The 15,645-nt window shown below is 23.9% G+C and overlaps 1 protein-coding gene across 1 annotated transcript; it reads right to left on the reverse strand.

The window, feature by feature from the left end:
* Positions 1-1,138: 1,138 nt before the first annotated feature.
* LOC135931594 (uncharacterized) lies at positions 1,139-14,367 on the reverse strand. Its single transcript, XM_065468824.1, has 8 exons — positions 14,333-14,367; positions 13,803-13,872; positions 13,674-13,745; positions 3,269-3,367; positions 2,984-3,152; positions 2,113-2,938; positions 1,570-2,069; positions 1,139-1,523 (listed from the first exon to the last, which is right to left on the reverse strand). The coding sequence occupies exons 1-6, from the start codon at positions 14,365-14,367 to the stop codon at positions 2,424-2,426; spliced, it is 960 nt and encodes a 319-aa protein (XP_065324896.1). The 3' UTR covers positions 1,139-1,523; positions 1,570-2,069; positions 2,113-2,423.
* Between the last annotated feature and the right edge of the window lie 1,278 nt (positions 14,368-15,645).

Genomic DNA, 15,645 nt, shown 5'->3' on the forward strand with positions numbered 1-15,645 from the left:
TTTGAACTTTTTTAAAGTAAATAGGTAAAAATATATATTGTAAAGATGTTAAAATAAAATTTCAATGAAGATTTACCATAGAAAAGTGACAATTGTCATAATCATTATTTGTGAACTTTTTTGAATTTTTTCAAAGCAAATAGGTAAAAATTTATATTGTAAAGATGTTAAAATAAAATTTCAGTGAAGATGTACCATAGAAAGGTGACAATTGTTATAATCGTTATTTTTGAACTTTTTTTAAAGTAAATAGGTAAAAATATATATTGTAAAGATGTTAAAATAAAATTTCAGTGAAGATGTACCATAGAAAGGTGACAATTGTCATAATCGTTATTTTTGAACTTTTTTTAAAGTAAATAGGTAAAAATATATATTGTAAAGGTGTTAAAATAAAATTTCAGTGAAGATGTACCATAGAAGAATGATAATTGTCATAATCGTTATTTAAAATATTTTCGAATTTTTAAAAGTGCTAACGGATCTTTGAAAAATTTTAACAATAGGAAGGCTAACAAACTTTTAATTTTTATTTTTCATTTAAAATTCATTAGATAAACATTAAAAAATATATTCTTATAAAAAAAATTTTAAATACCAGATTATCGATAACTGTTTCGGATGTTATCGTCGGAAAAATTAATGAGTTAATAAAAATACTTGTAGGATTTGATTACAATTATTTCGTCCTATAATTGATAAAATTATAAACATCAGAACTGTTTTTTTTCGGCGAAAAGAGAACTTATTTTGGATGTGTAATATTTACTTCCTACATTTTGCTGAAAAAAATAGTAAAGGTATTTCTAAAGGCCTTGGAAAAACTTACACAATTGGCAATATCATCATTTAAATCGAATATTTTTTTATGCTTACTAAATTATGAAATTTATAGTAAGGGTGAAACTAAATAATTTATTTTTTATTAGATGCTTAAAAAATTTGAAGAATGGGCATATTTATATTTATATGGGGGGCGAGCGTGGTTTAAATTTTTTTATATGGGCAGGGCAAGACGAAAAGTCTATAAAAATTATTTAAATTTTTATTTCACATTTTTTTACCCATGATTAAATATCGCTTCAATCACTAAAAATTCTGCATTCTTTGTGATAAAAAAAATTCAAAGGAAGACGCATTTAATTTAATTCAATTTATTAATAAATAAACGTACACATAATATAAAAATATTTTCATTAAAATACGCGGAAATATATATTAAAAAATGTTAATATAATATCATTATAAAAGTTCTATGTCCCAGCAATCAATAGATAAACATTGCTTCAAAGTGATGGATGAAAGGCGGTTACGTTTTTTAGTCATGCATTCCACCGCTTTGCTAAAGATTCTTTCGCTGGCAACACTCGTAGTTTGCTGAGCCAAAAAGTCTCTGGCCATTAAAGACGGATATATTGAGCTGTTTTTTTGCCACCAATCGAGTGGTTGTATGACTAGCTACTTCCTCTTTTAAATATGTATCTATTTCATCTGTGGCATGTTGTGGAATTTCATAATTAGCCCTAAATAATAAAGACAATATATATATAACTATGTAATCATATTTACCTTCTTAGTTTATTATGTATACGCACAGAATAAGGTATGGCTTCCATATCGGGCTCATTGTAATCGTACGCTGACGATCCATTGTACTTTTATATTTAATATATAACGTTTCGAAATTTTTAAAATAATCAGGATTATTTATAAATTTAGGCAAAAATTTTTTCTTTGTCTTTGGGTCTAACAAACACGATATATAATTTGAAAGAGTATTTATGTGTTTAATATATATCTTTGATTTTTTTAACATAACACTAGCATTTTATTGTTTCGTTTTCATGATTTTCACTAACATCTTCTAGTGTTTTGACAATTTCATCTATAAATAAAACTGCCGAACCAATTGTAGAATTTGTATCTGAGGATATTTCTTGGGTAATATTGAAGAATGGTTTCAAAAATATTTCAATATCTTTTAAAAATTTAGCCTCTTCATTATTTATAATAATTTGATTATCAGGAAGGCTGCCTTTCTTGCCTAAATCATTTACCACATCAATATTCTTTAAATATAAAATTAAATTTAAAAATGGTTTTTGTTATTACTTTGTTAATTATGGAAATCATTAAGAATTTGGAATTCCATCTTGTGACGACATCAAGTGGTATACGAGTCCCACCTGATAATTCCATATATTCCTTCATAAATTTGGGGGAATTATGCAACTTTTTAACGAATTTATTTATTTTTTCCAATTTTTCATTCATGATATTCATTCCTGAGCTCACTATTATATTTAATATATGAGCCAGGCATCTAATGCTATATAGAGAATAACCGTATTTATCTATATAAAATTTTGTCATAATAGACACAGAGGAGAGGAAATTTTTTGCATTATCGATAGTAATGGACATTACTTTTTCTTGTAAGCCAAAAGATTGGAGAGAGGATAAAAGATTGATATTTCCTCACCCGTATGTGGATGAGGTAAATCTATTAGATCAAGTAGGAAATTGACAAATTTCCAATTTTTGTCAATATAATGTATTGTTATAGAACAATAAGATATTGAGTTTATTCCGGTCCATATGTCCGTTGTAAGGCAGATTTTACTATTGACCTGTTTAAGGTCTTTAATAATTTTATTTTTAGATTTTTTATATAAATCTTTAACATAGCAGGCAGCCGTCTGCCTGCACCATATTCTCTCATTTTTAAATATAAAAGAGAAAATATCTCTGAAATATGGAGATTCTATTTTATTAAATGAGATGTTACATTTTATAATATATCTCATAATTAATTTATTCAATTGTGTATTTTCGTGAGATACTAAATTTCTTATCCCCACTAATGAATGTCTTTTTTTGTTTTTGTTTTCCATTTTTAATTGCGAATGTGATTTAGAAATGTGCCTTTTTAAATTTGCTAAAAATATATTATAATCGTATATTAAATTTTAATAATACATACTTGAGGCTGTATTTAAACTATAATGTGTATTGCAGTATATACACTTTCGGCGAGATTTTGTCGGAGTCATCTTGAATACATTGGAAATATTTAACTTACTAGATGTAGATATATCTGAAATCTGTGATAAGTCACATATAATAGCATCTTGGCTAGTCAAGGGCTCTATCTATATATTATTTATACATAAAAAATATATTTTATCATTTGTGATTTATTGTTATTATAAAAAAGAATATATTATATTATATATTTTTAAAATTTTATACTATCGAAATATATTACATCTGAATCTGTGTCAAACCCACGAATATTGATTCCTTCATTGTTTATGATTTCATAACTATTTTCTACTGCAATGTGAAAACTATCGGCCTTTTGATTCTAAAAAATATTGTGTATAGTTAATGTTGTTAATGTACTTATTGAGTTAATTTTTGGGCGAAAAATCGACCCAAAATGACTCTGGTAGGAATTGATGCATACTTATAATGGATCAAGATCGATAGAATTAAAGATTCAAGTAAGAATTGAATAAATAGATAAGAAAAATGAGTATAACCATGTGTTAAGGGAACAAGCATTAAACTTAGCACGAGAGGAAGATAATAGCGTAACATACGTGAATAAATAATATAAAAAAAAATACGTGAATAAATAATATTAAACAAAGAAAAAAGACGCAAGGTCTAAAAGTCGAAAGGCTGCATGATACGAAAGGCTAAAAAATAATATTGAAAATAAAAATAACAAAGAAAATGATTAATGTGTAATTTGATTGATTTATTGCTTTTTTTACGAGAAAAATATTATAATAACATTACATTATAATATATTAAAAAAATGGAAATTTTAAGATCTTTTCAATTTTTTTATTAATTCTTTGAAATAAATTACGGTTTTAATTTTATTTAATTTTATTAATTTTTAATTTATATTTTTAATTAAATTATATTTATTTATTTAAAAAAAATGGAATATAATATATTAAAAAAATGGAAATTTTAAGATCTTTTCAATTTTTTTATTAATTCTTTGAAATAAATTGCGGTTTTATTTTTATTTAATTTTTATTTTTAATTAAATTATATTTGGTTATTTTAAAAAAATGGATTATAATATTTCAATTTTTTTATTAATTCTTTGAAATAAATTGCGATTATAATTTTATTTAATTTTATTAATTTTTAATTTATATTTTTAATTAAATTATTTGGTTATTTTAAAATATGGGAATTTTTAAAATTATATGTATATTCTATTTAAGTTTTTTTTCAAAACTAAATTGATAGTAAGTATAACGATATTGTGAGTACTGGATTAGGGAAAAGGCTAACATCTTATATGCAATTTTGAATATTTTTATATCATTCTACTCAGAATTAAATTTCCTATCCAATTATGCTTTGATGTATTTTTTTACGTTATTGGTTCAAAAAATAAATTTTAAAAATTTTTTTGTGGTAAAAACGTTGGAAGGGAAAAGGCTAACATCTTATATGCAATTTTGAATATTTTTATATCATTCTACTCAGAATTAAATTTCCTATCCAATTATGCTTAGATGTATTTTTTTACGTTTCCGGTTCAAAAAATAACATTTTTGTCGCGAAAACGTTCGAAGGGAAAAGGCTAACATCTTAAGTTTAATTTTTTAAATTTTTATATCATTGAAATCAGAATTAAATTTCCTATCTAAATATGCTTTGATGTATTTTTTTACGATATCGGTTCAAAAAATAAATTTTAAAAATTTTTTTGTGGTAAAAACGTTGGAAGGGAAAAGGCTAACATCTTATATGCAATTTTGAATATTTTTATATCATTCTACTCAGAATTAAATTTCCTATCCAATTATGCTTAGATGTATTTTTTTACGTTTCCGGTTCAAAAAATAACATTTTTGTCGCGAAAACGTTAAAAATTTAAAAATTTAAACTTAAGATGTTAGCCTTTTCCCTTCGAACGTTTTCGCGACAAAAATGTTATTTTTTGAACCGGAAACGTAAAAAAATACATCTAAGCATAATTGGTTAGGAAATTTAATTCTGAGTAGAATGATATAAAAATATTCAAAATTGCATATAAGATGTTAGCCTTTTCCCTTCCAACGTTTTTACCACAAAAAAATTTTTAAAATTTATTTTTTGAACCGATATCGTAAAAAAATACATCATAGCATATTTAGATAGGAAATTTAATTCTGAGTTCAATGATATAAAAATTTAAAAAATTAAACTTAAGATGTTAGCCTTTTCCCTTCGAACGTTTTCGCGACAAAAATGTTATTTTTTGAACCGGAAACGTAAAAAAATACATCTAAGCATAATTGGATAGGAAATTTAATTCTGAGTAGAATGATATAAAAATATTCAAAATTGCATATAAGATGTTAGCCTTTTCCCTTCCAACGTTTTTACCACAAAAAAATTTTTAAAATTTATTTTTTGAACCGATATCGTAAAAAAATACATCAAAGCATATTTAGATAGGAAATTTAATTCTGATTTCAATGATATAAAAATTTAAAAAATTAAACTTAAGATGTTAGCCTTTTCCCTTCGAACGTTTTCGCGACAAAAATGTTATTTTTTGAACCGGAAACGTAAAAAAATACATCTAAGCATAATTGGATAGGAAATTTAATTCTGAGTAGAATGATATAAAAATATTCAAAATTGCATATAAGATGTTAGCCTTTTCCCTTCCAACGTTTTTACCACAAAAAAATTTTTAAAATTTATTTTTTGAACCGATATCGTAAAAAAATACATCAAAGCATATTTAGATAGGAAATTTAATTCTGATTTCAATGATATAAAAATTTAAAAAATTAAACTTAAGATGTTAGCCTTTTCCCTTCGAACGTTTTCGCGACAAAAATGTTATTTTTTGAACCGGAAACGTAAAAAAATACATCTAAGCATAATTGGTTAGGAAATTTAATTCTGAGTAGAATGATATAAAAATATTCAAAATTGCATATAAGATGTTAGCCTTTTCCCTTCCAACGTTTTTACCACAAAAAAATTTTTAAAATTTATTTTTTGAACCGATATCGTAAAAAAATACATCAAAGCATATTTAGATAGGAAATTTAATTCTGAGTTCAATGATATAAAAATTTATAAAATTAAACTTAAGATGTTAGCCTTTTCCCTTCGAACGTTTTCGCGACAAAAATGTTATTTTTTGAACCGGAAACGTAAAAAAATACATCTAAGCATAATTGGTTAGGAAATTTAATTCTGAGTAGAATGATATAAAAATATTCAAAATTGCATATAAGATGTTAGCCTTTTCCCTTCCAACGTTTTTACCACAAAAAAATTTTTAAAATTTATTTTTTGAACCGATATCGTAAAAAAATACATCATAGCATATTTAGATAGGAAATTTAATTCTGAGTTCAATGATATAAAAATTTAAAAAATTAAACTTAAGATGTTAGCCTTTTCCCTTCGAACGTTTTCGCGACAAAAATGTTATTTTTTGAACCGGAAACGTAAAAAATACATCTAAGCATAATTGGATAGGAAATTTAATTCTGAGTAGAGTGATATAAAAATATTCAAAATTGCATATAAGATGTTAGCCTTTTCCCTTCCAACGTTTTTACCACAAAAAAATTTTTAAAATTTATTTTTTGAACCGATATCGTAAAAAAATACATCAAAGCATATTTAGATAGGAAATTTAATTCTGATTTCAATGATATAAAAATTTAAAAAATTAAACTTAAGATGTTAGCCTTTTCCCTTCGAACGTTTTCGCGACAAAAATGTTATTTTTTGAACCGGAAACGTAAAAAAATACATCTAAGCATAATTGGATAGGAAATTTAATTCTGAGTAGAATGATATAAAAATATTCAAAATTGCATATAAGATGTTAGCCTTTTCCCTTCCAACGTTTTTACCACAAAAAAATTTTTAAAATTTATTTTTTGAACCGATATCGTAAAAAAATACATCAAAGCATATTTAGATAGGAAATTTAATTCTGATTTCAATGATATAAATATTTAAAAAATTAAACTTAAGATGTTAGCCTTTTCCCTTCGAACGTTTTCGCGACAAAAATGTTATTTTTTGAACCGGAAACGTAAAAAAATACATCTAAGCATAATTGGATAGGAAATTTAATTCTGAGTAGAATGATATAAAAATATTCAAAATTGCATATAAGATGTTAGCCTTTTCCCTTCCAACGTTTTTACCACAAAAAAATTTTTTAAATTTATTTTTTGAACCGATATCGTAAAAAAATACATCAAAGCATATTTAGATAGGAAATTTAATTCTGAGTTCAATGATATAAAAATTTAAAAAATTAAACTTAAGATGTTAGCCTTTTCCCTTCGAACGTTTTCGCGACAAAAATGTTATTTTTTGAACCGGAAACGTAAAAAATACATCTAAGCATAATTGGATAGGAAATTTAATTCTGAGTAGAGTGATATAAAAATATTCAAAATTGCATATAAGATGTTAGCCTTTTCCCTTCCAACGTTTTTACCACAAAAAAATTTTTAAAATTTATTTTTTGAACCGATATCGTAAAAAAATACATCAAAGCATATTTAGATAGGAAATTTAATTCTGATTTCAATGATATAAAAATTTAAAAAATTAAACTTAAGATGTTAGCCTTTTCCCTTCGAACGTTTTCGCGACAAAAATGTTATTTTTTGAACCGGAAACGTAAAAAAATACATCTAAGCATAATTGGATAGGAAATTTAATTCTGAGTAGAATGATATAAAAATATTCAAAATTGCATATAAGATGTTAGCCTTTTCCCTTCCAACGTTTTTACCACAAAAAAATTTTTAAAATTTATTTTTTGAACCGATATCGTAAAAAAATACATCAAAGCATATTTAGATAGGAAATTTAATTCTGAGTTCAATGATATAAAAATTTAAAAAATTAAACTTAAGATGTTAGCCTTTTCCCTTCGAACGTTTTCGCGACAAAAATGTTATTTTTTGAACCGGAAACGTAAAAAAATACATCTAAGCATAATTGGATAGGAAATTTAATTCTGAGTAGAATGATATAAAAATATTCAAAATTGCATATAAGATGTTAGCCTTTTCCCTTCCAACGTTTTTACCACAAAAAAATTTTTAAAATTTATTTTTTGAACCGATATCGTAAAAAAATACATCAAAGCATATTTAGATAGGAAATTTAATTCTGATTTCAATGATATAAAAATTTAAAAAATTAAACTTAAGATGTTAGCCTTTTCCCTTCGAACGTTTTCGCGACAAAAATGTTATTTTTTGAACCGGAAACGTAAAAAAATACATCTAAGCATAATTGGATAGGAAATTTAATTCTGAGTAGAATGATATAAAAATATTCAAAATTGCATATAAGATGTTAGCCTTTTCCCTTCCAACGTTTTTACCACAAAAAAATTTTTTAAATTTATTTTTTGAACCGATATCGTAAAAAAATACATCAAAGCATATTTAGATAGGAAATTTAATTCTGAGTTCAATGATATAAAAATTTAAAAAATTAAACTTAAGATGTTAGCCTTTTCCCTTCGAACGTTTTCGCGACAAAAATGTTATTTTTTGAACCGGAAACGTAAAAAAATACATCTAAGCATAATTGGATAGAAAATTTAATTCTGAGTAGAGTGATATAAAAATATTCAAAATTGCATATAAGATGTTAGCCTTTTCCCTTCCAACGTTTTTACCACAAAAAAATTTTTAAAATTTATTTTTTGAACCGATATCGTAAAAAAATACATCAAAGCATATTTAGATAGGAAATTTAATTCTGATTTCAATGATATAAAAATTTAAAAAATTAAACTTAAGATGTTAGCCTTTTCCCTTCGAACGTTTTCGCGACAAAAATGTTATTTTTTGAACCGGAAACGTAAAAAAATACATCTAAGCATAATTGGATAGGAAATTTAATTCTGAGTAGAATGATATAAAAATATTCAAAATTGCATATAAGATGTTAGCCTTTTCCCTTCCAACGTTTTTACCACAAAAAAATTTTTAAAATTTATTTTTTGAACCGATATCGTAAAAAAATACATCAAAGCATATTTAGATAGGAAATTTAATTCTGATTTCAATGATATAAAAATTTAAAAAATTAAACTTAAGATGTTAGCCTTTTCCCTTCGAACGTTTTCGCGACAAAAATGTTATTTTTTGAACCGGAAACGTAAAAAAATACATCTAAGCATAATTGGATAGGAAATTTAATTCTGAGTAGAATGATATAAAAATATTCAAAATTGCATATAAGATGTTAGCCTTTTCCCTTCCAACGTTTTTACCACAAAAAAATTTTTTAAATTTATTTTTTGAACCGATATCGTAAAAAAATACATCAAAGCATATTTAGATAGGAAATTTAATTCTGATTTCAATGATATAAAAATTTAAAAAATTAAACTTAAGATGTTAGCCTTTTCCCTTCGAACGTTTTCGCGACAAAAATGTTATTTTTTGAACCGGAAACGTAAAAAAATACATCTAAGCATAATTGGATAGGAAATTTAATTCTGAGTAGAATGATATAAAAATATTCAAAATTGCATATAAGATGTTAACCTTTTCCCTTCCAACGTTTTTACCACAAAAAAATTTTTTAAATTTATTTTTTGAACCGATATCGTAAAAAAATACATCAAAGCATATTTAGATAGGAAATTTAATTCTGATTTCAATGATATAAAAATTTAAAAAATTAAACTTAAGATGTTAGCCTTTTCCCTTCGAACGTTTTCGCGACAAAAATGTTATTTTTTGAACCGGAAACGTAAAAAAATACATCTAAGCATAATTGGATAGGAAATTTAATTCTGAGTAGAATGATATAAAAATATTCAAAATTGCATATAAGATGTTAGCCTTTTCCCTTCCAACGTTTTTACCACAAAAAAATTTTTAAAATTTATTTTTTGAACCAATAACGTAAAAAAATACATCAAAGCATAATTGGATAGGAAATTTAATTCTGAGTAGAATGATATAAAAATATTCAAAATTGCATTTAGCCTTTTCCCTAATCCAGTACTCACAATATCGTTATACTTACTATCAATTTAGTTTTGAAAAAAAACTTAAATAGAATATACATATAATTTTAAAAATTCCCATATTTTAAAATAACCAAATAATTTAATTAAAAATATAAATTAAAAATTAATAAAATTAAATAAAATTATAATCGCAATTTATTTCAAAGAATTAATAAAAAAATTGAAATATTATAATCCATTTTTTTAAAATAACCAAATATAATTTAATTAAAAATAAAAATTAAATAAAAATAAAACCGCAATTTATTTCAAAGAATTAATAAAAAAATTGAAAAGATCTTAAAATTTCCATTTTTTTAATATATTATATTCCATTTTTTTTAAATAAATAAATATAATTTAATTAAAAATATAAATTAGAAATTAATAAAATTAAATAAAATTAAAACCGTAATTTATTTCAAAGAATTAATAAAAAAATTGAAAAGATCTTAAAATTTCCATTTTTTTAATATATTATAATGTAATGTTATTATAATATTTTTCTCGTAAAAAAAGCAATAAATCAATCAAATTACACATTAATTATTTTCTTTGTTATTTTTATTTTCAATATTATTTTTTAGCCTTTCGTATCATGCAGCCTTTCGACTTATAGACCTACCCGAAAAAAGATAATTGACGTGTAATAAAAAAAATAATAAATAAAGGATGAATTGGTAAAAAAAACAAGTATATAAGCGTGGAAAGAAAAACAAACAAGAATGTTTTTATATTATATTTTTTTTTCGATATATGTTATTGATTGAATAAAAAAGGAAATAAAAAGTAAAAGTTGTTTGATTTTTTTTTAAAAAATATAGAAAAATAGAAAACCAGAATATATAAATAAGGTTAAATATTTATTTTTGTAGAGAGAAAATTAATACCATGGACCACAATTTATTTCAAATGAATTTATTAAATGGTGTAAAAACAAAAACGTAAAACATTTAAAAAATACACAGTATCATCCAAGGAAATTTTAAGTATTTTTATATCAATGAACTCAGAATTAAAATCACAATCCAAAAAATCTAAGCATTTTTGGATAGAGAATTTAATTCTTAGTTCAATGATATAAAAATAATTAAAATTACGTTTAAAATGTTAGCCTTTTCCCTTTGAAAAAATATTTTTTTAAAAAAATTTACCATTTAATTTATATTTGTTAATTACTACGTAATCCAGTGCTTACAGTATCTTTATACTTACTATCAATTTAGTTTTGAAAAAGAACTTAAAAATTCCATTTTTTAAAAATTGTATTCAACGAAATATAATTTAATCAAAAATTTAATTTCTAAATTAACCCTTAAAGCTCGACTTTTTAAAATAAAACTAAAAAAAAATTTTTATAAAAAATCTTCAAATTTTATTTCTACTTTTTTTTCATAGTTTACAGGCAAAAAAAAAATCACGATACAATTTGACATCATTGAGCGAATTGCATGTATAAAAAAATATATATGTATTTATTATGAAAAGTTTTGAAACAATTTCTATTCTGGTTAGAGTATAAATAAATTTCACATTTTTCACACTTAGTCCTTGAATATACGCTAACACATAGTTCCTTTTTCGAGTTTTGGACGCTTCTGGCCAATGCCCTATATTATCATCTAACTTATATTACCTGAAATAACCTAGAACCTTTTTGTAATTTAGGAGTTTTATTTAAAGGTCTCCCTATTTTTCTTTTACTAATTTTACCTGCCATTAATAAAGCAGTAACTGTATGAATATTAGCACCTTCATGAATATTATCAAGTTCTATGTGGAGTGCATTTGTGGGCGAATCTATATCTATATTATCAATAATTAAAATTATCCTCACCATCATCAATATCTGTATTTACCATTTACTTTCAAAAAAATCAAAAAAAATAATGATTAACGAAAGAAAAAAAAAATATTATATACTATATCTATATTTCACGAGAAATAATTTATGATATTTATATCAATATTTAAACCAGGGTTGGCAAGTCGGTCAATTGATCAGTCACTTAACCAAAGGAGTATTTGACCTGGTCAAATACGGTCAAATTGATCATAATTTTTGCTTATTTTTTGGGTCAACAATATCAAGAGGGGAATTTCACTAGTAGTGAATTTAATGAAGTATGTGATATAATTCTAGAATTAGCTATTTTACAAGATAGTGATGACCAAAATATTTTAAGTGATATAATTAATTTAAAAAGCAAAAACAGCATGTTTAATATAGCGAATTAGGAAAGTAGTAATTTCCAAAAACAATCAATTCCGACCTCAAGTTAATAGATTAAAGTTTGTCCACCACATTAAGAAATTAATAATTCCTAGTTCTACTTCTTATTTTGAAGGAAATAGGTCAATTTGGGTTAATATTCTTATAAAAATAGAAATCGATTGAAGATCTAAGACATCAGGAAAATTGATTAAAAAATATTAAAGAAAATAATAATATGAATCAGAACAAGAATCTGCTACGGATAGCTAAATGTTAGTTATTTAATGACAATGAAATTTAAAAAATTAATAATATAGATATTAACTTAAAAAAACATATATTTGAATTTGACCATATTTTACCGGTTAAATATTGGTCAATTGACAGAAACTTATTTGACCGGTCAAATGCACAACCCTGATTTAAACCGCTAAAAAAAATATTTTGCAAATTATAGGTGCTGAACTAGGAGGGAAAAGGGAGGTTTCGAAGAAACATTTTTAGGATTTCGAATTGGATTTTTTGTTTAAGAGATAAGGACTCGTTTTTGACCCCTGTCCTTAATGCAATTCTTCTACCTAATTGATTTAAGAACTTTAGGGAATGGGGACCGGGTATGATTGGTTTGGGAATACTTAGAAATCTTAATCTCTAATTCATATTTTTTTATGTCCAAAATGGTTATTAAATTAGCAAAAATTAAGTTTCGATTTTTATATATTATTTATTAGCTTCAATTTATAAGTAATATCATATTTTGAACAATAAAATTATTCAATACATATCATTATTAATAAATAAAAATGCATTTCAATATTTTATGGCCTAAAAAACCAATGGTTTAAGAAGCCTCTTGAAGTGGTTTGCCTCACCCTGCTATCGGGACTTGTTGAATAAAATTATCACTTTTACAAAAATTAAAATTTAAAAAAATAATTATAATCTTAAGATTTTTTATAAGGCACCTTTATAGAATATAGATTTAGGTATCTAATCATAGGAGCTACCAATTTTGTAAAAATTGGTTCGAATAACCCCAGTCTCTCCTATATAGATAAGAGTTTAAAATAAAGGGACCAATTGTTTTGACTATAAAAGAGTCGACTTTAATCAACTAATTCGAATAACGTCTAGAGACTCTGAGTCGGGTGAACTGTCTTTTTAACAACACAATGTCTTTTGTTGCTAGATAGTTGACCGAGGCCGGCAAAACGACTCATATTCAAACCGGTTAATTAGTCATGAGTAGACTGAAGCCCGACCCGTGCGCTATTTTGAATAAAATATTTTTATCATTTATCTAAATTGGTATCATATTAAATAACTTCTGAACAGGCTTGAACCCAGGCCGAAAACACTAATTAGGTATAATAATTTAAATTAAATATATAAAAAAATATTAAAACTTACATCATCTTCATTCTTCTGTTGAGAATTCATAATAGTATTATTATTTTCTAACTCTAAATCTCTAAATAAGGTCTTTTTTTATAAAACATTGGGTTTATTAGTTTTAAATATAAAATTAATATAAATTACTTCATCTTCTACTATCTCTTGAGAATCCATCATAGTAATGGCATTGCTTGAAGAAGAAGATAAAGATAAACTACTCATTATAAATGTAAATTATTTTAAAAAAGATTTTTTTTTTTTAATATAAATTAAAATAAAAAATTTTTTTAAAATAAAAATTTTATACAAAAACTTACTGGCGCCATCAAGGCATAATCATTGAAATTTAAAATAATATAAATAATACATTTTAATGAAATAATTTAAAGAACCAAAAAATCTTGCTAAATTATTATTACAAATTTTAAATAACATTAGGAAAGAGAAACGTAAGAGGGATTTATATTTTCTAAAATAATAAATTAAAGAAATGTACAAAAAAATAATGGTGCTAGTTAAAAAATCAATAAACTTACTTTAAAATTTAAATGATTATGTAATTAAAAAGTGTGCTCTCATCTCATAACCTCATCTAATCTTATGTTGTGAATTAATCTTGACGTGGATGCTACCTATTTCAAACAGTGCATTTAAAATTTAATAATTAAATTTTCTTTTCTTTTGGGACACAGGTGAAATCATTATTCATGTCGATTTATATTCATCCATGTAAATAAAATCTAAGAAGTTTTTTAATCTCATAAGCTTTTCCCACATACAACATCCACAACAATTATTTGTACTTTGGACAAATGTTAAAATTTTATGTAGCATATATTTTTTAATGTTACCTGATAAATTTTAAATAAAAATTAAAAGTAAAAAAATTTTAACCGGTCCGCTCGTAATTTTTGATATTATTTAGCTAGCTCGCCCAATAAGATAAAGGGGCGTAACTAAAAGTCTGCTCGTTTCAGCTAAGAAGTTGAAAAATAGACAAATGTTACTTTTCTATGGTACATCTTAACTGAAATTTTATTTTAATATCTTTACAATATATATTTTTACCTATTTGCTTTGAAAAATTTAAAAATGTTCACTCATAACGATTATTACAGTTGTCACTTTTCTATGGTACATCTTCACTAAAATTTTATTTTAACATCTTTACAATATATATTTTTACCTATTTACTTTAAAAAAATTCAAAAAAGTTCAAAAATAATGATTATGACGATTGTCACTTTTCTCTGGTACATCTTCACTGAAATTTTATTTTAACATCTTTACAATATATATTTTTACCTATTTACTTTAAAAAAATTCAAAAATAACGATTATGACAATTGTCACCTTTCTATGGTACATCTTCACTGAAATTTTATTTTAACATCTTTACAATATATATTTTAACCTATTTACTTTAAAAAAATTCAAAAAATTTCAAAAATAACGATTATGACAATTGTCACCTTTCTATGGTACATCTTCACTGAAATTTTATTTTAACATCTTTACAATATATATTTTTACCTATTTGTTTTAAAAAAATTCAAAAAAGTTCACAAATAACGATTATGACAATTGTCACTTTTCTATGGTACATCTTCACTGAAATTATATTTCAACATCTTTACAATATATATTTTTACCTATTTGCTTTGAAAAAAATCAAAAAAGTATAAAAATAACGATTATGACAATTGTCACTTTTCTATGGTACATCTTCACTGAAATTTTATTTCAACATCTTTACAATATATATTTTTACCTATTTGCTTTGAAAAAATTCAAAAAAGTTCACAAATAATGATTATGACAATTGTCACTTTTCTATGGTAAATCTTCACTGAAATTTTATTTTAACATCTTTACAATATATGTTTTTACCTATTTACTTTAAAAAAATTCAAAAAAGTTCAAAAATAACGATTATGACAATTGTCACTCTTCTATGGTACATCTTCGCTGAAATTTTATTTTAACA

The sequence above is a fragment of the Gordionus sp. m RMFG-2023 genome, chromosome 1 (genome assembly GCF_954871325.1).
Source record: "Gordionus sp. m RMFG-2023 chromosome 1, tfGorSpeb1-WG-v2, whole genome shotgun sequence".
Taxonomy (NCBI): Eukaryota; Metazoa; Nematomorpha; class Gordioida; order Chordodea; family Parachordodidae; genus Gordionus; species Gordionus sp. m RMFG-2023.

What these genes read in the sequence shown, in the direction of transcription:
- LOC135931594 (XM_065468824.1), bottom strand. Translation starts at nt 14,367, where the DNA reads ATGAATAATGATTTCACCTGTGTCCCAAAAGAAAA. An exon ending in AAGAGATAGTAGAAGATGAA is followed by an intron (nt 13,746 to 13,802) that starts GTAATTTATATT and finishes TTATAAAAAAAG; the next exon opens with ACCTTATTTAGAGATTTAGA. An exon ending in GGTTTGACACAGATTCAGAT is followed by an intron (nt 3,153 to 3,268) that starts GTAATATATTTC and finishes AATAATATATAG; the next exon opens with ATAGAGCCCTTGACTAGCCA.